This window comes from Miniopterus schreibersii (genome assembly GCF_964146895.1).
Source record: "Miniopterus schreibersii genome assembly, chromosome: 12".
NCBI lineage: Eukaryota > Metazoa > Chordata > Mammalia > Chiroptera > Miniopteridae > Miniopterus > Miniopterus schreibersii.
This window is the reverse complement of record NC_138112.1, coordinates 70,713,595-70,737,555: the sequence shown is the minus strand read 5'-3', so window position 1 is coordinate 70,737,555 and position 23,961 is coordinate 70,713,595. Positions and strand designations below refer to the sequence as shown.

Sequence of the window (23,961 nt, the reverse complement as noted above, 5' to 3'; positions counted from 1 at the left end):
TGTGGTGTGGGTGGGGTGGTGGACATGAGGACCTGGTGTAGGGACCTGGGTGGGCTATAGAGCTTTGCTGAGGGCTTCCTGGAGGAGGCATCATTTGCTGCCAGGGTTCTGCTGATACTTTCATCTGGTAATTTCCACCCCCGCTCTCACCCCCAGGTTTTTCTGTTTGTCAGGTAATTTCCTGACAGCCTGGACTTACCACACCTGTTCCAGATCAGCTGAGGGCAGGGAGAAGTGTAGGTGTGTGACCTGGGAGCAGGTGGACTGGCCCGGTGGGTCTGTCGTGTCACCCAGGTGCTGCACCCCTCTCAGAGGCCGCCTCGTGGTAGCCAGTGTCTCCCGGGAGGACGAGCAGGAGGCAGAGACGGGTGTGAGACCTGGGCAGGGGCAGAGTTGGCTCATCTGGAGGCAGAATGTCGGGCACAGAGGGCAAAGGTCCAGTGAAGGATCCAAGGTCGCAGCCCACACTGGGGTATGTGGGGCCATGGGGGCGAGGGGCGGGCCAGAGGGGCTGGGGAGTGAAAGGCACCGGGGCAGCAGCTCGGAGGGACTGGCATGTGGGGCCACAGCGGGGGCTTCGCTCCACGCAGGGGTAGATGCCGTCCTGCCCTGGTTGAGCCCAGTGTCCTCAGCTCAGTTCCACTGTCCGAGTCTCACTGTCCCCCGTGGACACACCTGGGAGCAGCCTCAGAGGAAACCATCCCGGCCCAGGGCTGGCCTGGCCCCCGGGGGGGGGACAGACCCCTTCCTCCCTTGAGGGGCTCCCAGGTTGGGGGGAGGTGGGGACCGACAGGGCCCAAGCATGTGTCTCCAGGCTGTGCGGGGAGCAGAGGAGAGGAACGGGACTGAGTCTGGTTCCAGGTTATAAAGGCGACACTGTTCGTTTCTGGTCCTGGAAGTGTTGCGTTCTCACTGTAGACGATCTGGAAGCTGCGGAAAGTTGCTGAGAAGTCGATAGAAAGCTCAGGCACAGGCTGGCGCGGTTGGCAGGGCCTGTAGGGGAGGCCTGGGGGGGGCTGGACCCCCACATCACCGCGGTTGGGAGGGCAACTCAGGTGGCCTCTCGGAGCCTAGGTTTCCTCATGCTTACGATGGGTGACAGTAAGGCCTGGAGGCCCAGGTAAGAGGACTCACGCCGTATGTTCAGCTCCAGACGCCAGCTCTGCTTCCCCCCCTGGGTGCCATGGTGCATCCACTGCCCCCGGAATAAATCCCGACTCCCCAGGGAAGCTCCTGACCAGCTGCATCTTGTTTCTCATGATCCACTGTCGCAGGGCCTTTGCACACACTGGGCCTCTGTCCAAATCCCCTGCTCCCCTCCGCGGTAGGAGTCTCCAGCCAGCCTCCCCCAGGGCTGGCAGCTCCCACTCATGGCTGTAAGGCCCTTGTGTTCGGTGTCATTGTTGTCCCCTGTCTAGACTTGTGAGTTCCTCCCGAGGGCTGGCAGGTCTGCCGCGGAGGGCAGGTCCAGTAGCACCTGCCGGGTAGGCAGCCGGGAGGCCCTCGTCGGCCCGGATTCCTGCTCCCGCAGTGGGTGGCGAGGGAAGGAAGCACCACAGGTGAGAGGCAGGACCAGCTGTCCAGCTCCAGCCCCTCTGGGGACGCTGCTGACACCAGCCCCCCCCCCCCAATGGTCTGCTTCCTCATTTTACTGGGCAACGCTGAGTCTGCACCTGCGGATGGGGCTGCGTACAAGCTAAGCCTGAAGCTGTCCCAGGCATTCCGCTGTGCACAGCGAGGACACAGACCATGATGGCTGAGGAAGGCAGGGAAATGATGCCTGAGCTGGGGCTCGGGTCCGGGGATGGACGGCAGGACATCTAGGCGCCACAGTTCATTCCAGACTTCTCCACTCCGGGCCTGGACTCAGGGCCGAGGCATGGAGGCCTAGAGAGGCCCCAGGGAGCAGTGGGCGAAGTTAGAGCAGGGCTGATGGAAGGAGCTGCTCAAACCCCGGGCGGGGAAGCTGGGCGCGGGCAGGTGATGCTGGCATGCCAGGCAGCGCCCTCGGGCAGTCCTGGAGCCTGAAGGAGCTCCAGGCCAACTCTGGGACTGTGGGTGGCAGTGCCCACGGCCAGAGCTGGGCCCCAAACAGCCCCATCCAGCCCAGCTGCTCCGGGAAGCAGGTGTTTCCTGGGCTACCCAGCATCTGCTCCTATCTCCCCCATTCCTCAGCCGGGAACACCCACTGAGCCAGCACCAGTTGCTTTGCTTGTCTAATCTGGCTTGTGGTCTGGTGTTCTGGGTGGGGGGGGGGGGGGGCATGAATGTGGGCAGGTGCATGTGTCTGTGGGGTGCAGGGCCAGCCCTGGCCCTCTGGGGTTACATATGAGTGCCAGTGAGGGTGCCTGTGAGCCCTCACTGTGGGGGTGGGCAGAGGCAGGGTGGGTGCCCAAGAAGGTGGGGAGCCCCAGCCCACGCTCCCACTCCCCCCGCAGGATGGACCCCTTCGAGGACACGCTGCAGCGGCTGCGGGAGGCCTTCAGCTCGGGGCGGACGCGGCCTGCGGAGTTCCGGGCCGCCCAGCTCAGGGGCCTGGGCCGCTTCCTGCAGGACAACAAGCAGCTTCTGCAAGAGGCGCTGGCGCAGGACCTGCACAAGGTGGGGAGGGGTGGGGAGGGGAGGGCAGGAGCCGGCCATGTCCCCAGCTCATTCCCGCTCATCTCACAGACCTTCCCTGGCACGCAGTGCCCACAGGTGCTCTCGGCATTAACTCCTCAAACCTGCGAGGCAGGCTCGAGTGTTGTCCCCATGTTACTGATGGGGAAACTGAGGCACGTGAGGGTTATATTACTTCCTGGTCCCACAGCCAGGAAGTGGTAGAGCTGGCTTGGAGCCCAGGCCACCTGGTCCAGGGCCCGTGCAGTGCTCATGGGACCAGCTGTGCTGTCCCTGGAGACTGTATCCATGTCCAGGACAGGGACCCCACACACCAGATCTCTTCCCCATCCTGCCCCCGGCCTGACCCTTGACTTGACCTTCAACCCATCCAGTCGGCCTTCTCTTCGGACCTGTCTGAGCTCATATTGTGCCAGAAGGAGGTGGCCCTGGCGCTCCAGAACCTGCACACCTGGATGGAGGACCAGCCGGTGGCCAAGAACCTGGTGAGCTGCTGTCTGCGCCAGAGGCAGCTCCAACCCAGGCCCCCTCGCCACACTGACCAAGGGCGAGTCACTGACTTCTTCAGGACCTCTGTGTCCTCACGGGGACGCCACTGCACAGGCACCTCAAGGACCCTGGAAGTAGGGGGCTTTGGGGGGGTCCCTGGCTAGACCTCACCATCTATCCTGTACCCCAGTTAATGACGCTGAGCTCCACCTTCATCCGGAAGGAGCCCTTCGGCTTGGTGGTCATCATCAGCCCCTGGAACTACCCTGTGTACCTAAGCCTGCTGCCCCTGGTGGGCACCCTGGCCGCAGGTGAGGACAGGGTCGGAGGCCTATGCCCCCCTGGCCCACAGCCCCTCCCGCCGGGGAGCCTCAGGATTCCATCATGTGCCCCTAGCCTCACCCACCCTCCCTGCCTCTGTGCTTTCTGATGCCAGCCCCTGGGTGGGTGTGGGGACAGCAGCGCCCCACTGTGTCCCCGATCTGCTCCTGCAGGGAACTGCGTGGTGCTGAAACCATCAGAAATCAGCCGGGGCACAGAGAGGGTCCTGGCCGAGGTGCTGCCTCAGTACCTGGACCAGGTGAGTGTGGCTCTGCCCCATCAGCCCCAGTGGCTCTCATTCCTGCCCCTGCCAGCCTCGGAGGCCAAACTATCCCCGGGGTCCACGGTGTCCCCTGAGCTACCTGCCCCTCCTCGCAGAGCTGCTTTGCCGTGGTGCTGGGTGGGCCCGAGGAGACCGGGCAGCTGCTGGAACACAAGTTCGACTACATCTTCTTCACAGGTGAGGATGGCCCCGCCAGTGTCCTAGGGGGAGCAGGGACATCCCAGGGCAGGGTTGAAAAGGCCGTGAGGGTAGGTGGCTGTGGCCTGCAGTGAGGAGAGTACCAGAGGGCAACCAGCCAGGCCTCTGGGCCTTGGAGGGGTGGGATCCTGGGGCGACACGGCCAAGGGCAGATCTGAGGTGGTGCCTGAACCATCTGGCCAAAGCCAGTTGAAGATGGAGGTCAACCCATATCCCCAGGGAGCCCTTGAGTTGGCAAAATTGTCATGGCCGCAGCCACCAAGTACCTGACGCCCGTCACACTGGAGCTGGGGGGCAAGAACCCCTGCTATGTGGACGACAACTGCGACCCCCAGATCGTGGCCAACCGCGTGGCCTTGTTCCGCTACTTCAACGCTGGCCAGACCTGCGTGGCCCCCGACTACATCCTGTGCAGCCCCGAGGTGCAGGAGCGGCTGGTGCCCGCCCTGCAGAGCGCCATCACCCGCTTCTACGGCGAAGACCCCAGGAGCTCCCCAGACCTGGGCCGCATCATCAATGAGAAGCACTTCCAGCGGCTCCGGGGCCTGCTGGGCTGTGGCCGCGTGGCCATCGGGGGCCAGAGTGAGGAGAGCGACCGCTACATTGGTGAGTCCAGCTCTCCCGACCACAGGACCCCCAGGCTAAGGCCCTCCATGCTGGAGGCCAAGCTGGGCCCTGAGGTTCCCACAGCCCCACTGGTGGAGCCTAGCTGGGTCCACCGCTCTGGTGCCACGATTCTGGGGCACTAATGCCACGTTACTGTGGCCTGAGCCTGTGGCCCCATGACTCCACTCTGGTCCAAGCCCTGGATTCTGAGCTGGGTCCCCACAGCTCCCAGGTGCTCAGGTTCCCAGCTTCTATACCACCATCTGCTGCACCAAGGCCGGGATCCCAGGTCCTGTGAGCCCACAATTTCTGTCCTGAGCACCCACTGGGCTGTCCTTACAAAGCAGCCCCAGCCTCTGGGCCACACAACCCAGTGGTGACGCTGCTGCTCCAACAGGCTGGGACCTGGGACCTTGGGCTCCAGGGGTCTGAGATGCAGTCACCCCGAGACTGTAAGAACAAGCTGGGGGTTCTCTGGACCCCGGTTCCTGGTTACTTCTCAGGGGCTGTGGGGAGACTCTCTTCCCTAGAACATTCCCGAGCCTGGAGCCCCGGGTTCCTGGGCCCTGCCCGAGGCCCCATGCCTGGGGCTGAGCCGTCCCCTGTGCCCGAGCAGCCCCCACGGTGCTGGTGGACGTGCAGGAGACGGAGCCGGTGATGCAGGAGGAGATCTTTGGGCCCATCCTGCCCATCATGAATGTGAGGAGCCTGGACGAGGCCATCGACTTCATCAACCGTCGGGAGAAGCCCCTGGCCCTGTACGCCTTCTCCAACAGCAGCCAGGTGGGGCTCCGGTGGGACTGGGGCAACAGAGTAGCTGAAAGGGGTGCAGACTCCTTTGTTGGATCACCTGGAGGATGGCTCCCTACACAAGGGTGCCTGGCAGGGGAGGGCTTGGCACCAAAATCCTGCCAGATGCCTGGCCGGTCAGCTGTCTGCCCGGCAGCCTCCACCTGGACAGAGAACCCCCTGGCTGCTGAGAGTACCCCATTTTCCTAAACCATGCAAAGGCTCTATATGAGTGAGCAGAGCCCTAGAGGGAATGGGGTGGAGCAAAGCTGCCACCTGCCAGGCAGCCAGGCTGGGCTTGCTACCCTTTCAGCCGCGACGTCCGGTCACAGGCCCTCCATGTGGTGCTGGAGAGGTTTGCTCAGGAGACGATGGGGACAGGGGACGCTCCTCTGCTCCCTGTGGAATGGTCGGGCCCGAGCCCCTTTCCTGATGACTAGCCTGCCTCCCCCCGTCCCCCAGGTCGTGAACCAGATGCTGGAGTCAACCAGCAGCGGCAGCTTCGGAGGCAATGATGGCTTCAAGTACCTGAGTCTGTCATCCATGCCGATGGGGGGAGTCGGTGAGCCCTGCCCTCCTTCACCCTCCAGCCCCCACCCCAGAGAAGCCTGCATTGGTACCCCAGACCCAGGAAAGCCCAGTTTGGCCTTCACTCGCTGTTAACCTTGGTCCAGGCCTTGGGCCTCTCAAAGCCTCAGTTTCCCTATCTGCAAAATGGCTCTTAGAATGGCCTGGCTTTCCTTGAGCTCGCTGCCCGGGGTCGGCAATGGGTGCTGCTGAGGCTGGGTGGGCTGCCCGGCCTCGGACCCTCACTTCCGTGCCCATGCAGGCAACAGCGGGATGGGAAGATACCACGGCAAGTTCTCCTTCGACACCTTCTCCCATCAGCGCGCCTGCCTGCTCTCCTGCTCGGGCCTGGAGAAGCTCAATGAAATCCAGTACCCACCCTATACTGCCTGGAAGAAGCAGCTGATAAGCTGGACCTTGGTCTCCCAGAGCTGCACCCTTCTGTGATTGCTCTGCCCATCTCCAGTGCCCGACCTCCACAGCCCCTCTGTCTCACTGCTGCCCAGGTGCTCAGTGGTCCATGAAAGGCAGGCATCCCATCCAGGACTGCACAGATCCTGCTCCCGGCGTCTTTGTCTAAACTGTCCCCCTGCTGGACAGGACCTCTGGGCTGCTAGGCCATCTCTCTGGGTGCCAGAGTCCCCTATGCATCCTCCTGACAGATTTGTTGACCCTCTACTTGGATATGTCTGGTGACGGAGAACTCACCCCTATAAGGTTGGGCAGCTCCTGTGGTGAGAAAGCACTCCCTGATATTAGATCTATACTTAGGCTCCCAAAATACAAAGCTGTTTCTAACTGCACCACTCACACCTGGTTTGGGGAGCTGTTTGTCTGACCCGAAGTGACCTGATCTTGAGCCCAGATCTGGCCAATTGCCTGACGTACATAATTGACAAGAACTCTGCTGCTGTGGGGAATCAGTAGGAAGCAGTGCTGCGGTTGATGGGCGATGTCTGCTCTGAGCACAGGAAGGGTTTGGCACAGGTGGTCGCAGCTGTCTTCCCTGCTCTAGACTCCCAGGAGAAGATCACTGTGTCTGACATATGGGGAAACTGAGGCCTAGAGACAGGACCAGGCTAGACTGAGTTGACACAGTAAAGCAGGGCAGAGCTGAGTGATGGGAAGCTTTACGGAGAAGTGTGGGGTAGGGATCAGTAAACAGAGCATATCTGGTTCATTGCAACCAGCCTCTTGCTCTCTCCCCGGTCTTTAACCAGGAGGCCCGCTTCCATTACCCCCAGTCTTGCTTTGGTGGGCTCCTCACCCCGCAGAGCCTGGGCTGTGCCCTGAGGTTGAGGGAATAAGGGGGCGTATGGTCGTCCTGATTCCCTGGGAATTGTTGGGCAGGAATGGGCAGGTGGTCCTGGCGAGGGCTGGGATAAAGGAGCAGGCTGTGAGGAGGGTGACGAGAAAGCAGCAGGAGGGCGGTGAGCAAAGGCCGAAGGGGAGGTGGAGCCTGCTGAGGACGGTGAGTGTTCAGGCAGGGGCTCCAAAGCCACCGGACAGGAGCCCTTAGGAGTGGCTCCCAGGTCACGTGGCTCTCCTGGGTCAAGCTTACAATTTTGTGGGTTGGCTCAGGTTTTGACCCCTCTCTGGGCCTCAGTTTCCCCAACCGCAGTGAAGAAGTTGGCTTGGCCTGCCCCTTCTCTCCTCCTTTACTCCTCCCAGCTGCCAGGGGGCCAAGACAGCCTAGGCCCAGAGAGGGCGCCGACTCTCCCCAAGTCACACAGCCTGTCAGGGATGGATGCCAGAACCAAGGGGGCCCGGGGATGCCTCTACTTCCTGGGGCTCAGAGGTGGGACTCAGCAGGCCCACCTCCAGCCTGTCCCTGCTACTGCGACACAGACATGTGTACACACGACACAGACAGGAACACACAGATCCTCAGGCTAGCACACACACGTGCACACATGCATGTACTCAGTCTGGTTTGGGGGCTGCTGTTTCTGGGTCCTCTTGCCCCAGCCGAGGGCCCCCTTCCATTCTGTAAATACCCTCTGAAACAGGGAAGCTGAATCCCTGCCTAGGGAAACGAAACTGCAGGACCCCCTACTGCTGTCCTCCCCAGAGCTGGGGGCTCAGCACCTCCTGGCCGGAAGTACCCTGGCCCCCAGCAACCCCCACAATAGCCAAGTCTGCTGAACAGGCCCTTCCTTCCTCCCCAAGAGGCCCTGCCCGAGTCAGCAGAATCTCAGCAGAGCTGGGGGGCCCCTCTATCAGAGACGGTGGTTTCTGACTCATAGCCATGGCCCCTGAGGCCCCTGCCCAGAGTGCAGACCGCAGGGACTAGGAGAGGCAGACACAGGCTCACCCGCTGACTCCTCCGCCACCACCGGTCTCAGCCAAGTCATTCCACTTCCCAGAGCCCAGGTTTGATCATGAACCCAAGCGGGTGATAGCTACCCACCCTTTGCTGCCCTCCAGACTCCAGGAGGAGGTGCCCTCACCCCTCTCCCCAAGAGCTATCAGGGAGTCCTGCTCTCTTGGTGATCTGATTTCACACCTCATCACCCCCACCCTGTCAAGGTACCAGCCACCCTGATGGGAGCCACACTCCCCTTGACTAGGGGTGGCAGACAGGAAAGTGGAGGCGGGCCCAGGCCTCACCAGGAGTTGAGTGTGACCTGAGCAGCTGCAAAGAAAGTTGGCCTGGAAGGTTCCAGCAAGGCCACCAGAGCCCCCACCTGCTGAGCCTACTTCTGGCCAGGGCTGGACCAGCCTGGGAAGACTAAGTCTGGGGGCGAAGAAGGCCTGGGATGCCTTGGGGGGGGGTCCAACCTCAGGGACCCAGGGCCTGGCACAGAGTAGGCACTGGGTGACCAGACTGAACAGTTCACTGCCCAGCTCTGCCTCTCTCCTCTGATCTTTGGACCATCCTCGAGGCGTGACAGAGCTCTGGGAAGCCCTGGGAGGTATGTGTCGGGGGCCCCTCTGCAGCCAGGGCCTCTGTGCCCGATGCTGGTTCTACTTACAGAAGAGTCTGGCCCCACTGCACCCGGGAGTGGGGGCCCCTGGGGCTAAGACACTTGCGATCTCCTTTGGCCCTCACACCGACCCTAAGCTTGGGGAGGAACAAGCCTAGAGGTTGGACTCAGACAGAATACCCCCAGGCTCCAGCTCCAGCTCTACCTGGTGCCCTTGGGCATTCCGTCTGAGCCCCAGCTGCCACATCTGTGAAATGGGTCTGAGGGTCTTCTCCAAAACAGAGCAAGCTGAATCACGGGCTACACCGTCCCTCTGGGGGCTGCAAGGGCAGGAGCATGTTGCCGAGGGGATGAAGGGAGAACGACATTCTTATCTGGGTGGCCGCCAAGGCACGTGACTCAATAAGTAATGTAGTGGCTGGTCTGGTGTGGCCCAGGCTGTCAGTGGGGCGAGCGGGGGCTGTATTCCAGGCCCCCGCCCTGGGCTGGGCACCTGTGAAGTAAACAGCTTGTTTGGCAGCCCTTGGGGCCCTGTCGGGGTGGGAGGTGGGGGGACTTCAAGTTCATCCCAGGCCTTAAAGTGTCCCTGCGAGTTATTTCCCGAGGCCATGCGGAGCTCCCCCCTGGGAGCCCTGCCTGGCTCTGGACAGTGGGGCTGTCCTATGCCTAGAGGAGAGACAGAGGGCAAGGACACCAGCCTGGCTGCAGGACCTGAACTCAGTGGACTGTGGCGGCGGCAAGCAGCGGTGTGAGGCAGAGCTGGGTGGGGAGACCCCTGGCTGGACCTCAGCCTGCGCGGGGGGGCCCCCCCCCCCCCGCTCTCTTTCAGCTCGTCACAGACACTTCCTGCCTGGGGATCTCTGGGCCCACAAATACCCTCTGCTTTAGATGGTGCACACCCAGCCCCAGAGGGAGGCCCCGGAAGCCAGGACGCCATCGGCAGGTAACCACCATGTCCCTCTGCCCCTGCATGGCTCGGGCGAGCAGGCGGGAGTGGAAAGGAGCAGGAGCTGCCTGGAGCCCTGGCACCTGACAGCTGGTGCACTGGACGCTCCCTGCTTCCCACGCTGTGCCCTGGTTTCCCCGTTTATGACACGGAGGCCTAAGCCTCTTGCTATCGAGAGCACCCTGCTGAATCCATCGCCCTGAATGCCTGGGCCCCTCATCTCAACTTAGGGGAAAGAAAGTCCTGGTCAAAGGCAGAGGAAATGGTCTCGGAGATGGGAGGGAGGGCAATGCTTACCCTCCCAGGAAGGGTGCTCAAGGCACTGCAGGCACCAGGAGTTAGAAGCCTTGAGCTGGGTCACTGGAGGTGCCATGGAACTCAACTGAGTGACCCTACGTCACATCTTTTGACAGGCAGCCGACCTGCCTGGCTTGGACTCATCAGATCTCAGGGAGCTCACCACCACCACCCCAGCTCTGAGCGCTGGGCCCCGCTTCTGTGCTTCAGCCGCCTAGGCAGGTCCCCCCACCGGGGCCGCCACCCGCAGAGGGATGTGCTCAAAGCCTGTGCCTCGAGAGCCCCTGCGCCGCGTGGCGGTGACCGGGGGCACCCATGGCAATGAGATGTCTGGCGTCTGCCTGGCCCGGTACTGGATGCAGGCCCCAGGGGAGCTGCAGAGACCCAGCTTCTCCGCCATGCCCCTGCTGGCCAACCCCGCGGCCGTGGCCGCCTGCCGCCGCTATGTGGGCCGGGACCTCAACCGCACCTTCACCAGCTCCTTCCTCACGTGAGTGTCCTTGTTGCGGTGGGGCCCCTGCCTGCCAGGTTGGCCCAGCCCGTTGGACTGGCACTGAGGCCCTCACCTCAAACTCTCCCTCCTCTGCTTTCGAGGGGCACACCCCTCTGCTTTCAGCACCCATTCTTCCGTTCTCAGCTTAGAGCAATCCAAATTGATATCATCTCCTCCAGGAAGCCCTTCCTGATCTCAGGGTGGGTCAGGGCTTCCTCTGGGTTCCCCAGACGCAGGGCTTGCCTCAGATCAGCCCCACAGGCTGCATTTACTGGTACCCCAACCATTGTTCCACCTTCCTTTAATGGATATTCGCTGAGCCCCGTCTCTGAGCCAGGCTCTGGCCAGCTCGGGTGAGAGAATGGGGAGTAGAAACAAGGTGCTGTTCTCAGCTTACTGGGGGAGACAGAGGGAGAACCCAGTAACCACAACCCAGGAGGCTAAATGCAGGGTGGGGGTTACACAAACCTGACCAAGGGTAGTCAGGGAAGGTTTCCTGGAGGACGTGGTATCTTAGCCAAGCTCTGAGGGTGAGTAGAAGTTAACCAGGTGAGGAGAGGAGAAAAGGAGTTTCCAGGGAAGGGCCCAGCATGTGCACAGGTCTGGAAGTGAGACCAGCACTGTGCTTGGGAGTGTGGCTGGAGTGAGAGCTGGTGAGGCAGGCGGCAGAGCAGGCCAAGGGTTTGAGCCTTATGGGGGCAGCAGGAAGCCAGCAAGAGCCTGAGAGGGGCAGGCATGCTGCAGAGGCATGGATGAGCCCTGGAGCTACTCTGTCTCTCCTGCAGGGTCTCAGGGGCTTCACTCCTGTCAGCACACGAGGCTTTCTGCCCTCACCCCATTAAACCTCTGATGCTTGACTGGGACTGTGAGTGGCTGATACCCCCATCCCTGCCCCTGCAGTGCCAAGGCACACCCAGATGACCCATATGAGGTGACAAGGGCCCGAGAGCTGAACCAGCTGCTGGGACCCAAGGCCTCGGGCCAGGCCTTTGACTTCATACTGGACCTGCACAACACCACGGCCAACATGGGCACCTGCCTCATCGTGGATTCCACCCACAACGTCTTTGCCATGCACCTGTGCCACCACCTACAGGTGGCTCCGTGCTGAAGAGTGCAGAGCCAGGGAGGGTGGGGAAGAGATCTGGGATGGTGCTGGCGCCTCCTCTCTCGGAGACTGGGATTGGGGGAGAGGCGGCTTCCTGAGCTCCAGACCCAGGGCCCTGCCACCTGGGGTACTCCTCTGTACCCCCCCACCCCTCCCCACCCGCTGCTCTGTGCTTCCTCCATGCTTCACCCCTCGCCTCAGTTTCACCTCCTAGGTAAGCCCGGAGCCCTGACCCACCCCTCCACTCACAGCTGCAGAGCCCGGAGCTGCCCTGCCGGGTCATCCTGTACCAGTTGACAGGAGAAGAGAGTTACAGCCTGAACTCGGTGGCCAAGAATGGAATGGGTGGGCCCAGACCCCGGGAGAAATAGTGTGGAGCCGGGAAGGGCGGGGCTGGGAAGGGCGGGCCAGATGATGGGTGGTGTCAGGGGTCTGGGGTGCGGAGCATCTGCCTCTCCAAGCACCTTCCTGACCCCTTCCTCCTGGCCCCCAGCCCTGGAGCTGGGCCCCCAGCCTCAGGGAGTGCTGCGGGCTGACCTTTTCACCAGGATGAGGGCCCTGGTGGCCGCAGCTCTGGACTTCATCCAGCTCTTCAACCAGGGTGAGACCCCGGGACTTGCCAGGAAACTGAGGCCCAGAGAGGAGGGGACCTGGCCCAGCGGCCAAGGAGCCAGGCTCTCCGGTGGGCTGGAAACCAGCCCTGAGTGGCCCACACGGTCCACTCTGCCCCAGGCCTGGAAGGGGGGTTCTGGAAGGAGGGTCCTGGAGGGCGGGGCCTGGAGGGCGGGGCCTGGAGGGCGGGGCGGGTCAAGCACGCAGCCTCCTGCACAGGCGCAGCTTTTCCTGCCTTTGAGATGGAGGCCTACAGAACCCTGGGCAGTGTGGACTTCCCACGCACGGAGGCCGGGGACCTGGCAGGCACTGTGCATCCTCAGCTGCAGGTGTGTGTGTGGTGTGTGGCAGGGTGGGACTCCTAGGTCACAGTCTTGGGAGGCGTCAGAAAACTGAGGCACAGACAGGGACCACAGTGCCTCCCGAACGGTCACCGGCACCTCAGAATCAGGAGCAGGGGGCAGTGGCCTGGACGCCCTTGCCCACCTGTGCCGCCTCTGCAGGAACCCTGCTTGTCCACAAGCCTGGGACTCCGCACAGCGATGCTCCCAGTGTCTGTGGAGGGCACCTGGGGGCTCTTCAGCAGCCTGGGCACACCTCTTCTGGCTGCAGAAGGCAGAGGTGGGGAGGGGGTGGGAGCAGTGACCCTGCTTGGAGGTGCAAATACAGAGCCCTCTAATATCCAGTTAATTCCTGGAGTCTGCCTATGTGCTTCAGCAGGGAGTCCAGCACCTTCCTCTCCAGGCCTCCCCTTCCTGAATGTTCCGGGAACTGGGTAATCCTGCTTCGGCACCTGGAGGGAGGCAGGAAAGAATGGGCGGCCAACAGCTGCCGTTCTGCTGCCACATGGGGTGTCTGTGGAACAAGGCCCACGCCCTCCGAGGCCTTTGCTTCCTGCAGTGCCCAGGTGGCAGGGCTGCCCGAGACAGGTGTCTCAGCCCTAGCCTTATTAGGATGTGTTCCCCAAACCCCCCTCTGGCCTTCAGACTTGAGAGGGGCTTCAGAGGGGCCACCTGCCCTGTTGGCACAGGCCCCCCTCACTCTACCTCAGAACTCAGCTGCTGAGCCCAGGGACCAGCCAGAGCCCCTCTCCCATGATGAGTCCTTGTGGGCCAGTGGGATCCTCTTCTGCCAGTGGAACCTGGGTGAGGGACCCTCCAGTGTCGGAGGTGTCTGAGTAATTCTGAACCCTTGCAAGGATGGGGTTCTGTCTCGGGCAACTCCACCTCCCTCGGTCAGCCCTGTCCATCCCGCAGCAGGGGGGCGACCTGGCAACGCTGAGAGCACCGCAGAGCACGGGCATGAGGGAGAGAGACTACTGGGAAGACTGTGATGTTTCAAAAATATTCTAGAAGACCAAAGTAACAATTGTAGGAAAAGTCAGAACTTGGTTGGACTTTTCTGTTTCCTTTTGAGGTGTTATCTTAGTGTCGTGGTGGAGGCGCTCCACCCTTTCAGGGTGTAGGGCTGGAGTCCTTAACCACCCTGCCCGTCTCCCCTGCAGAGGCGAAGTAGTAACAGTCATTTTGAGTGATTTCTTCCACAATTTTAAATTTTATTTAATAAAGTTCTATATTATATTTCTTAAGTGCCAGACATTTTTAAGCACTACTAGCCATTTAATTTAAACCTTAGGGTGACAAGGGGAGAGATTATAATCCCTATTTTAAAGCTGAGGGAGCTGAGGAACAGAGAGGTTAAGTGACTTGCTCCAGGTCACATAGCCAGCAAGAATTTGAACCCAGACTTCACTATCTGTGCTCGTAACCACTGGGCTACGCTTCCACAATGACAAATGTCTTTCTAAGGAGACCCGTGTCTCCATTTCTAGACACAGGGCCCGTTGGCATCTCAGTAGACACCCTGTCACATTGATTGAGGAAGTAAAGGAGAGAGTGGGCGAGGCCATAAGTGAAGGCATCTCCTGGGCAGCCCCTGCTGGCGTCGCCCCCACTGGGGCCAGGGCACAGGTCGGCCCCAGCACCTTTGGCCCTTGGCTCTCCTCCCAGGACCGAGACTTCGAGCCGCTGCGGCCCGGGGCACCCATCTTCCAGATGTTCGACGGCGAAGACGTGCTCTACAAAGGGGCGTCCACCGTGTACCCCATGTTCATCAACGAGGCCGCCTACTATGAGAAGGGCATTGCCTTCTTCCAGACGGAGAAGCTCACGTTCTCCGTGCCCGCCCTGCCCGCGCTGGCCCCCGCCCCCGGCCCGGCTCCCTAACCCGGGCCACACCTGCCGGCCTCGGCCCTCCCTCCTGAGGCACAGTGCCCAGCTCAGGGGCCTCCTTGGCCACCTGCTGTTACCATCATCCTGGCCACACACACCCTCACCGCCATGCCTCAGTTTCCCATCCTATAAAGTGGAAGGATGTCAAAGGGTCCCTGGTTTGTGTCCTCCATCCTGTGTGGCGGCTCTCTGTGGCCTCGGGATCTGGGGCAAGTCTGCCCCATGTGGCCTTGTACATGCTGTGTGTCCTGGGGCCAGTGGTAGCTGTCTCTGTGCCCATGCTTGTCCAGGGAAGATCCTACATTGTGGGGGGAATTGTCCTCGGGCCAGCAGAGGGGGTCCCCAACCTCCTACACTCCTGGGGCCAGAGAGCCAGTCAGGGAGAGCAGAAGTGTGTGCCCATGTACGTGCACACGTGTCCGGGTGCCCACGCGTGTGCCTGCACCAGGTGTTGCGCGTCCAGACGTGTTTCCGAGAACCCAGGACCTCCACTGTTCTGGGAGGACCTGCGTGTGGCTGGACGTGTGTTTCCAGGTGTGTACTGAGCCGGTGCCCATGGGGGCTCAGGGCAGTCAGGGCTGGGGAAGAGCTCTCTCCACCCAGGACAGCAGGTCCAGGGGCGGGCACACAGGGAGCAGGTGCCGGGACGCCCCATCACGGTCGGGGCAGGGGTGCGCCCAGGGTCTTGCTCTGGGGTCCCTCGGTCTTGACCTGGACGCTCCGTACAAGGCAGAGAGGACCTGGGGGCGGACGGGCCGCGAGGGCGGCCTCCCACTGCCCACGCCGGGAGCCCGGCAGGACCTGCTTCCTGGCTGCCCGCGGGACTGGGGAGCCCAGAGCTCCGTGCTCTCCAGGCATCACTCCCCGGCCCCCACCCCGCCTGGCCCATCCATCTCCCCGCGGCCACAGCTGCCACACCGCCTCCTGCTATCGAGCAGTGAGATGAGAAGGTGTGAAGGATACGGGGACACCAGGGACAGGCTGGCAGACAAGATGGATGAGGGGGCAGGGGGCCAGGAGGTGCCTCTGGCAGGAAGGGCTGGCCGGCCGGGAGGGGCCGCGGGGAGGCGTTCCTGTGCGCTGGTGTGTGCGCGTGGGGATGTGTGTGAGCGTGTCTGTGCACACAGGAGCTTGTGCACGTGCAAGCACCGGTGGTGGCAGGTTGGCGTCTGTGTGTACGTGTGTGCGTGTGGGTTGGCATGTAAGTGTGGTCATGTTCACGTGAGGGGGTGTTGGGTTCCCAACACACAGACCAAGGTGTGTGCAAGTACACACATCCACACTCAGACATACATATAGCCCCCCACACACAAGTGACAGAATCCCGGGCTGGCCCCACCCTAGGGTCCGGGCTGAGAGGGAGCTCCCAGGCCCCTCCATCATCAACCCCACCTCCCACTCACCCCACTGTGGATCCTGGGACAGGGTGGCATGGCCATACCTCACCGGGTGGCCCCTGGGTGCCGCTAGGACCCTCCATCACACGCACAGAGAACACCCTCTCATCTTGCCAAGCAGCAAACCCCAGAGCTGGCGCAGCCTCCCCCCCACGGCTGGACACAGGCGTGTGCCAGGACCGGCCCACCCTCTCCCTGTGGGACCCCTCCAGCTCAGCAGGCAGGCGTCTGGGACCCAGGGACTGAGGCAGCAGGCATGCCTGAGCCAAAGGGGGCAGAGATTGGTGAGACATGAGATTCTGAGAGGAGCAGCCCCTCCCACGGCTGGCCCCTCTGTACCCCTTCATAGGCATGGGCTTCTGCCAACCCCACATTCCCAGTGCCAGCCTCTGGAGGAAGTGGGGGTGGGGTGGGACGAGCTGGCCTTGGGGACCCCGGTCGAGCATGTACAGCCCAGCCTGGGGTGCCCTGGCTTGCTGCTCTGGCCTGGGGGCTAGCCTGGGATGCTCCCTCCCAGAGTGGGCTAACCTCGGGTCCAGCCACATGCCCCTCCCTGGGCCATGTGGAAGGGACCAAATGGCCAAACAGCACTCTCAACTGAAAGCAACCAGCTTTGGGGGACCCCACGCCCCCTGCCTTCCTGACCAGTGATCTGTGTGTCCCTCGAACGCCCGACACAGGACCAGCAGGGAGCAGCCTGGAGCAGATGCCTGGTCTGGCTGGAAAGATTAGGCATCCCCGCGGGCCGAGCAGACACCACCCCAGCGGCCTCGGCCCTGGGCCAGCCTCCCATCCAGTGGGGCCTGTGCAGGCTTCTCCACCAGGACAGGACCAGCTTACTGCCCCCCTAGGCTGGGCCAGCCCATTCCAGGCAGTTGGGGAAATCGAGGCACAGGGACTGTCAGGGACCTGCCACAGTAGCACAGCGCACTGGGCCAAGCTATAGGAAGACGGGCTTCCTCCCACCTGGCCCGGGCTCTGTCTGCCAGCACTTGCTGCGGCCCCTGCGTCCTGCTGGAGCTTCCCTGGTGACTCCTCGCCAGCAGCCCCAGGTCAGGGGTCTGGGTCCTGGTGAGAGAACACGGCCTCTGCCATTCAGTCCTTGCTGCTGGCGCCACTGCTGTGGCCTCCGCAGCCTCCCTGAGGCCCCATCGGCCCCCAGCCCCTCCAGTCAGCCAGGCCTGGGCCCCATCGGCCCCCAGCCGGTCCTCAAGATGGGCCCCCACCCTGTGCCTGGCCCATTGATCAGGAATGGCTGGGGGCTCCCAGCTGGGGAAGGGAGGGAGCCAGGAGGGGGACCGGCCAGGGAGAGGGAGGCTTTGCCACGTCAGAGCCTCCCCACCTGCCCTCCTCCCACACGGCCTCGCGCAAGCAGGACAAGGCGGCAGTGGCCTCAGACAGTGCAGTGCGAGGGTGGCTTGGAGAAGGGGGCCCTGCCCTGCCCAGAGCCAGAGTCCCACCTGCAGAGATCAGGTGCAGAACCAAGACCTGGGTGATCGAGGAGGGAAGGACAGTCCTGCCGAGAGGCCGGGCGGAGTGTGCACCTGAGAGCCGAGCTGTGCGCTGAATGGACCAGGAGCCCGGGAGTGGCTGACACCCCTCCCGGCAGGCAGGGGCCAGAACTGAGCAGGGCTGCTCTCGGAGCTGGACATCAGCCGTCCCCATGGCAGGTATGGTGGGGAGCCAAGGCCACCCTCGTGGGCTCAGGCTCCATAGTGAGTGGGGCAGAAAAGGGACTGGGTGTGGGGACTGGACCCAGGACCTGGGCAAGAGGGGGAGGCAGGGGCACCCCCAGGCTGTCTGGGCAGGGATGATGGACTTGCAGCCAGGTGCAATTATGGGATGTCGATAGGCAGGGGACAGAGCCATTTCCGAGAGGTGAAAGCTGTGTCAGGCATGGGTGACCTTGGGCCTGTCCCCTCCCCTCTCTGGGCCTCACCCCTTGAGTGTCACGGTCAGGGCTGGGTGAGAAGCCCCTAACTTCCCTCCAGACCTGGCTTGGTGCCTATGGGAAGTATCATCTCCTGACCCTGAGCAGTGCTGGCTTTAGAGGAACTGGGCTGAGGACAGGCCCCTCTCCAGTTTCTTTTCTTTTTAAAAAATACATTTTTATTGATTTCAGACAGAGGAAGGGAGAGGGAAAGAGAGACAGATAGAACCATCAATGATGAGAGAGCCATTGATCGGCTGCCTCCTGCATGCCACCGACCGGTGATCGAGCCCACAACCCGGGCATGTGCCCTGCCCGGGAATCGAACCCCGATCTCCTGGATCCTAGGCCGATGCTCAACCGCTGAGCCACGCCCGGCCAGGCTCTCCCCAGTTTCTGAGGGCGATGAGGGGTGGGATGTTTACAGGGATGGGCAGGGGGCTCGTAGAAGACTTGGGAGCCACTGACCAGCCTGGGAAGCCCCCAGACCCAGACAAGCCATGAGCTTCTCCCCTTGGGACTTCCACCGTGGACCCTGGGGGCTGCCATCAGTTACCTGGATGTCATACCTGCAGCTGCTCATCTCATGGCCTGCTTCCATGACATCGTCTGTTCACCCTTTAGGCCCCCCCATTGGGGGTTGCATACCTGATGTCCCACCCCACCCACTCTCAGACCCCAGAAATACCAGGAGCTTTATCAAGGCACCCTTTCTCCCACGTGGCCTTGGGCCCCACATTCTCACCAGGTACCTACTCAGTGCCAGCTCGGGCCAGGGTAGCTCTTTAGACGCTCCCGCCACCAACCCATCTGTCTGTCTGTCCACCCACCTGACACTGATATTCCATCTCTGCCCAGGGGATCCCAGGGTTTTACCAGGCCCTCGGCTCCTCCTGAGGCTGCTACACATGAGTCACCTGTGTTTCAGGATGCTTTTTCTATCTTAAAATTTTAATTGTGCAAAATATGCATAACATTAAAACTACCGTTTTAACCATTTTTAAATGCACAGTTCAGTGGCATTAAGAACATTCACAGTGTTGTGCAGCCGTCACCACCATCTCCAGAACTTTTTGCACCTTGTAAAACCGAAACTCTGTCTCCCCACTAAACATAACGCCCCATTCCTTCCCCCAGCCCCTGGCACCCACTGTCCTCCTTTCTGTCTACGAATTTGACAACTCTAGGGACATCCTGTGGGTGGGATCACACAGTGTCTGTCCTGTCTCTGGCTTATTCACTCAGCACAATGTCCTCGAGGTCCGTCCATGTTGCAGGGATTCCCTTCCCTTTAAGGCTGACAATACTGACTGATGCGTCTGGATGCACCCCACTCTGCTCCTCCGTTCGTCCGCTGAGGGACACTGGGCTGCTTTCCACCTTTGCCCCTTGTGAATACTGCTGCTGTGACCGCGGGTCACAGACACCTGTTCAGGTCGCTGCTCTCAGATCTTCTGAGTATATACCTGGGAGTTAAGTTATTAGGTCATATGGTAATTCTAAGTTGAGTTCTTTAAGGAACCACCATTCTGTTTTCCACAGCAGCTGCACCATTTTCTTTTTTATTATTATTTTTAAATATATCTTTATTGATTTCAGAGAGAGGAAGGGAGAGGGAGAGAGAGAAACATCAATGATGAGAGAGATACATGGATCGGCTGCCTCCTGCACGCCCCTGACTGGGGCTCGAGCCCGCAACCCGGGCATGTGTCCTGACTGGGAATCGAACCCCGGTCTCCTGGATTCTAGGTCGATGCTCAACTGCTGAGCCACACCAGCCGGGCCGGCTGCACCCTTTTACATCCCCACCAACAGTGCACAAGGGTTCCCACTGCTCCACATCCTCACCAGCACTCATAATGTTCTGTTATTGTTTTGTTTTGGTAATTGCCATCCTCGTGAGTGTAAAGCAGAATCTCATTGTATTAGGATTTTTTTTTTTTTTTAACCAGAAGGGTGGAGGGTGGCAAAGCTTTTGGCCAAGGCTTGTGCCAGGATTGCAGATCAAAAGGCAGGATCTTGAGAAAAAAGTGAGGAGGCCAGAGCAGAAAGATGGCTTCTGGAGGTAGGATTTGGGCAGGTTTTCGAGGCAGAGATGTATAGGAGCAATTTGTGGTAATTCAGGGGATCTCCTCTCAGCTCAGTGCTTCTTAAGCAGGACAAGGCAGTAGGGTCTCCACAGAGCTGAGAAAGACTCCCACCCTAAAATCCACCATCTCACGTGTCCCATTATCTATAATGTGTCATTTATGAAGAGCCTACTGTGTGCCAGGCCCTGTAAGTGTCCTCACAAATCTTCACATCAGCCCTATGAAGCAGGTATTAAGAACCCCTTGTGACGGATGTGGGAACTGAGGCTCAGGGAGGTGAAACAATTTGCTCACAGTCACCTGATGGCTCACAGATCCCCTGGGGAGCCAGACAGGCCTGGTCTCTGGCCTCCAGGAGCTTTAAGTGAGCATTTACCTCACGGAATGATGCTGAGTCACGTTAACTGTGGGAACACACAGAGCTGGCAGTCAGGGAGCGCTTCCTGGAGAAGGAGGAACCTAGATGCAGCCTGCAGGATGAGGGCTCGCTGGGCGGAGTGGGGGCAGGTGAGGCGAGCAGGGGCCCATGCTTCTGTCCTCTGTCCCCAGCCTTCCTCTCTGCCAGCCTTGGGGTGCTTGCAGCCTCAGAGACCTACACCCTGCCCATGAGCAGCTCCAGCTGGGAGCCCCAGCTGGTTTCTCCGTTCCCATCAGGCCCTTCCACAGGCTCCACAGGGGCCCAAGCCATGGGCGAGCCCGCCAGGCAGGGCCCCAAGAACCCGCATGTGTCCAGCGTTACGGTACAGCTGGAGATGAAGGCCCTGTGGGAGGAATTCAACCAGCTGGGCACAGAGATGATCGTCACCAAGGCAGGCAGGTGCGAGCGGCTGGTGGGGTGGGCACGCGTGGTGCGGCCGGGCGGCCAGGGCCGCATTCAGGCCGCTGGCACCTCCCCCTGCAGGAGGATGTTCCCCACCTTCCAGGTGAAGATCCTGGGGATGGACTCACTGGCTGACTACGCCCTGCTCATGGACTTCGTGCCCCTGGATGACAAGAGATACAGGTCTGGGGGGCCACTGCGGGGAGCAGCTCAGACCTCGGGTGCCGAGAGGGGAAGCGGACCCCTAGCTGCACTCAGGGGAGGCAGAGGCCAGTCCGAGCGGCATCAGGGGGCCTATCCTGGGGCAATAGTGGGGAGCCTGGAGGCAGGGGAGCCCAGCACAGGGCGGCCAACAGCCCGGTAGGCAGTGAGCCAGCCTGGACAGGCAGAGTGGGCTAGCCCAGGGCAGCAGGTGTGGCCACAGGAAACCCTTGGGGCCTCCGGCTCCTCGTGTGCAAGATGGGGGTAGAGCGTGGGCAGCAGCGGGGCCGCTGACAGTCCCCGCGCCCCGCGGGCCTTGGCTCCAGGCAGGGGCTGCGGGTGAGGGTGCTGCGCGGTGCAGACGGGCACCCTCCCCGCCTTGCCCTGCTCCCCAGGTACGCCTTCCACAGCTCGGCCTGGCTCGTGGCGGGCAAGGCCGACCCGGCCACGCCTGGCCGCATGCACTTCCACCCCGACTCGCCGGCCAAGGGCGCACAGTGGATGCGCCAGATCGTGTCCTTCGACAAGCTCAAGCTGACCAACAACCTGCTGGACGACAACGGCCACGTGAGGCCTGGGTCACCGGGGGAGGGGCTGGGCCTGGTCAGGGGATGCTGAGGCCGATTGTGACTCAGCCAGGAGCCAGGGCTGGCCGGGCCTTTGGCGCCCAGCATCCCCACCCGCTGCTGATGGTCAACGGTGGGGAGCCAAGCTCACCTGGTCCCGGGCTGGACTGCAGAGGGGACTGTCCGGGGGGCTGGAGAAGTGAGCTGAGGGAGTGGGCATGTTCTGGCAAACACTGTCCTTCTTGTGGACAATGTACGGCCATCCACCGCGAAGCAGGCCCACTGTAGGACACGCAGGACTGCTGACACTGTCGGTCAGAGGGAGATCCCTGCCCTAAGGGGGCTTACCTCCTGGGGCAAAGGCACTGAGGCCAGAGAAGTGCTGGGAGAGTTGGGGGGACTGCAAGGAGGCCTCCCGAGGGGGTGGGGAGAGGCCCTAGAGGCGCCAGGCTCCTCTGCAGGGCCATGTGGCTGCGGGGGGGATTCTGGGTTTTACTCTGTGGGGGGGGGAGCCACAGGAGGGTTCTGAGGAAGGCATGGCATGCGTGGCTCAGAGGCGCCAGGTGGAGGCGGGCAGGCTAACCAGGAGGCAGCGGAGGAGCCCCGGTGAAAGGCGACGGAGGGCAGGCGGGAGGGGCGACGGCAGAGGCAGCACACTGGGTAGTTCTGAAGGCAAAGTGGGCAGCTGAGGGCGGGTGAGAGCGGGCAGAGCGGCACGGACGCTCAACCAAAGGGCTCCTGACACTGACCCTGCACTGCCAGCGCAAGAAAGGGGAGCCGCAGGCCCAGGGCATCCTCTCTGCCCCGGGGGCAGGGCTGCAGCCTCAGCGAGAGCTTGCTGCCCCCCCCCAGATCATCCTCAACTCCATGCACCGCTACCAGCCCCGCTTCCACGTGGTCTTCGTGGACCCACGCAAGGACAGCGAGCGCTACGCCCAGGAGAACTTCAAGTCCTTCGTCTTCACCGAGACCCAGTTCACGGCCGTGACCGCCTATCAGAACCACCGGGTGGGTTGGGCCACAGCTTGTGGAGCACCTGCCAGCCCATTTCACAGGGATGGAGACTGAGGCTCAAGGCTCTTAGCCCCCACACGTGCACAGACCGTAGCCCTTCTCTCCTTCCCTGGGGCTCAGTGACCATCTGCCCGGTCATTCCCCTCCCTTCCCACCCACTGTGGTTCCGGGTCCCAGGGCCTGACTGCGGGGTCCAGGGAGGTCGGGATGGGTGAGCCTGGGGTCCCACAGCCTTTCCCCAGTTCAGGGCTGACCCATAACTTCACTTTCTCCTCTGCAGATCACCCAGCTGAAAATTGCCAGCAACCCTTTTGCCAAGGGCTTTAGAGAGAGTGACCCAGACTCCTGGTACTGCCTGACCCCTGCCAGTTTTGCCCCCCTCCTCTGCCCTGGCCCCTCAGCCCCAGCCCCAGCCCCAGCCCCAGCCCCAGCCCTAGGCACCTTCTAAGGCTTTGGCTCCTGACCCTTGTTTCAGGGTCACACCCAGTCATGGTCCTGGGGTCTCACTGGCTGACTCTGAACCAGACCCTTGGCCTGGTTCTTCACCTTGACTCCCTGACCCCATTCCTGGCCCCCATCTTCAGGACTGTCCCCCCGCGGCCCCTGCTCAGCACGCCAGCCCGGAGTCGCAGCAGCCTCGGCCCCTGTCTGCTGAAGGGCTCCACAGAGCAGGACAAAGGTTAGTCCCCAGACCCACAGACACAGTGGGACCAGAGCAGGCATGATGGGTGAGTAGCAAGGGGCCAGTGCCACAGGGCCTCCAAGAAGGGACCCAGCATGCTCAGCAAGCCCACTGGGCACCTGTGTAGACAGAGGGGGGAGGCAGATGTTTCTGAGACAATTTGGGGCTCAGGGCAGAGAGAATGGGGTAGGGGCAAGGTGCTAAGGTTAGGGGTAGGGGGTGTCAAGTGGGCTTCCTGGAGGAGGGTTTCCTGAACTGGGCTATGGAGGACTGGGAAGGGTTTGGATAGAGGGAGAAAGTGGGAAACAAATTCCAGGCAGAGGGAAGAGCAAGAGCCAAGGCTGAGAGGTGGGCAACTTGGGGTGGGAGGGGCAGAGAAGGGGACAGGGCAGGTGTGGATGTGAGGGGAGGTCTGGGGTTCACTCAGACCATTTCCTCCCTCAGGTCCCAACAAAGCTCCAGCTTCCACCCCCAGGACCCCTCCTGCCCAGCTCCATCATCAGCTGCTGGCCACCCCTGAGGCTCTGCTGGCCCCCGCCACCTACCGGGCCCTCACCTATCAGGACCTGTATACTGGAGCCTCAAGCCCCCTTGGAATCCCAAGGGCCCGACCGACACCATATCCGCTCCCCAATATCCAGGCTGACAGGGATCAAGGGCGCCTGCCCCTCCGAGCTGGTCTAGGGCTCCTGTCCCCCACTGCTGTGTGCCTGAGGTCTCGCCAGGACCCTCAGTGATTGTGGGTGCCTGTGGACAGAGTCCTCCTACCCTGGAC

The 23,961-nt window shown here is 61.7% G+C and overlaps 3 protein-coding genes across 8 annotated transcripts; all 3 read left to right on the top strand.

Moving 5' to 3' along the window:
* Positions 1-413: 413 nt before the first annotated feature.
* Positions 414-6,319, top strand: LOC308564830 (aldehyde dehydrogenase family 3 member B2-like; the record flags this gene model as incomplete). Its single annotated transcript, XM_081153587.1, is given in 11 exon segments — positions 414-472; positions 2,439-2,601; positions 2,994-3,104; positions 3,299-3,419; positions 3,603-3,688; positions 3,808-3,889; positions 4,130-4,137; positions 4,141-4,516; positions 5,133-5,299; positions 5,768-5,867; positions 6,135-6,319. Coding segments are annotated over 11 exon segments (1,458 nt in total).
* Positions 6,320-8,939: 2,620 nt separating this feature from the next.
* ACY3 (aminoacylase 3) lies at positions 8,940-14,640 on the top strand. Of its 6 annotated transcripts, none has more exons than XM_081154440.1 (7): positions 8,940-9,742; positions 10,159-10,532; positions 11,436-11,631; positions 11,895-11,988; positions 12,137-12,244; positions 12,475-12,584; positions 14,265-14,640. In XM_081154440.1, exons 2-7 carry the CDS (start codon positions 10,297-10,299, stop codon positions 14,478-14,480), a joined length of 960 nt encoding a protein of 319 aa, XP_081010566.1. In that variant the 5' UTR covers positions 8,940-9,742; positions 10,159-10,296; the 3' UTR covers positions 14,481-14,640. The 6 variants fall into 6 exon arrangements, with proteins under 6 accessions (XP_081010566.1, XP_081010571.1, XP_081010567.1 ...); XM_081154445.1 differs by having other exon boundaries at positions 14,087-14,640; XM_081154441.1 differs by having other exon boundaries at positions 12,481-12,584; positions 14,265-14,638.
* A 2,906-nt stretch (positions 14,641-17,546) lies between these two features.
* TBX10 (T-box transcription factor 10) lies at positions 17,547-23,923 on the top strand (the record flags this gene model as incomplete). Its single annotated transcript, XM_081154916.1, has 9 exons — positions 17,547-17,553; positions 20,324-20,410; positions 20,453-20,720; positions 20,805-20,906; positions 21,320-21,491; positions 22,343-22,498; positions 22,785-22,852; positions 23,089-23,183; positions 23,631-23,923. The coding sequence occupies 9 exons, from the start codon at positions 17,547-17,549 to the stop codon at positions 23,921-23,923; spliced, it is 1,248 nt and encodes a 415-aa protein (XP_081011042.1).
* Positions 23,924-23,961: the final 38 nt, after the last annotated feature.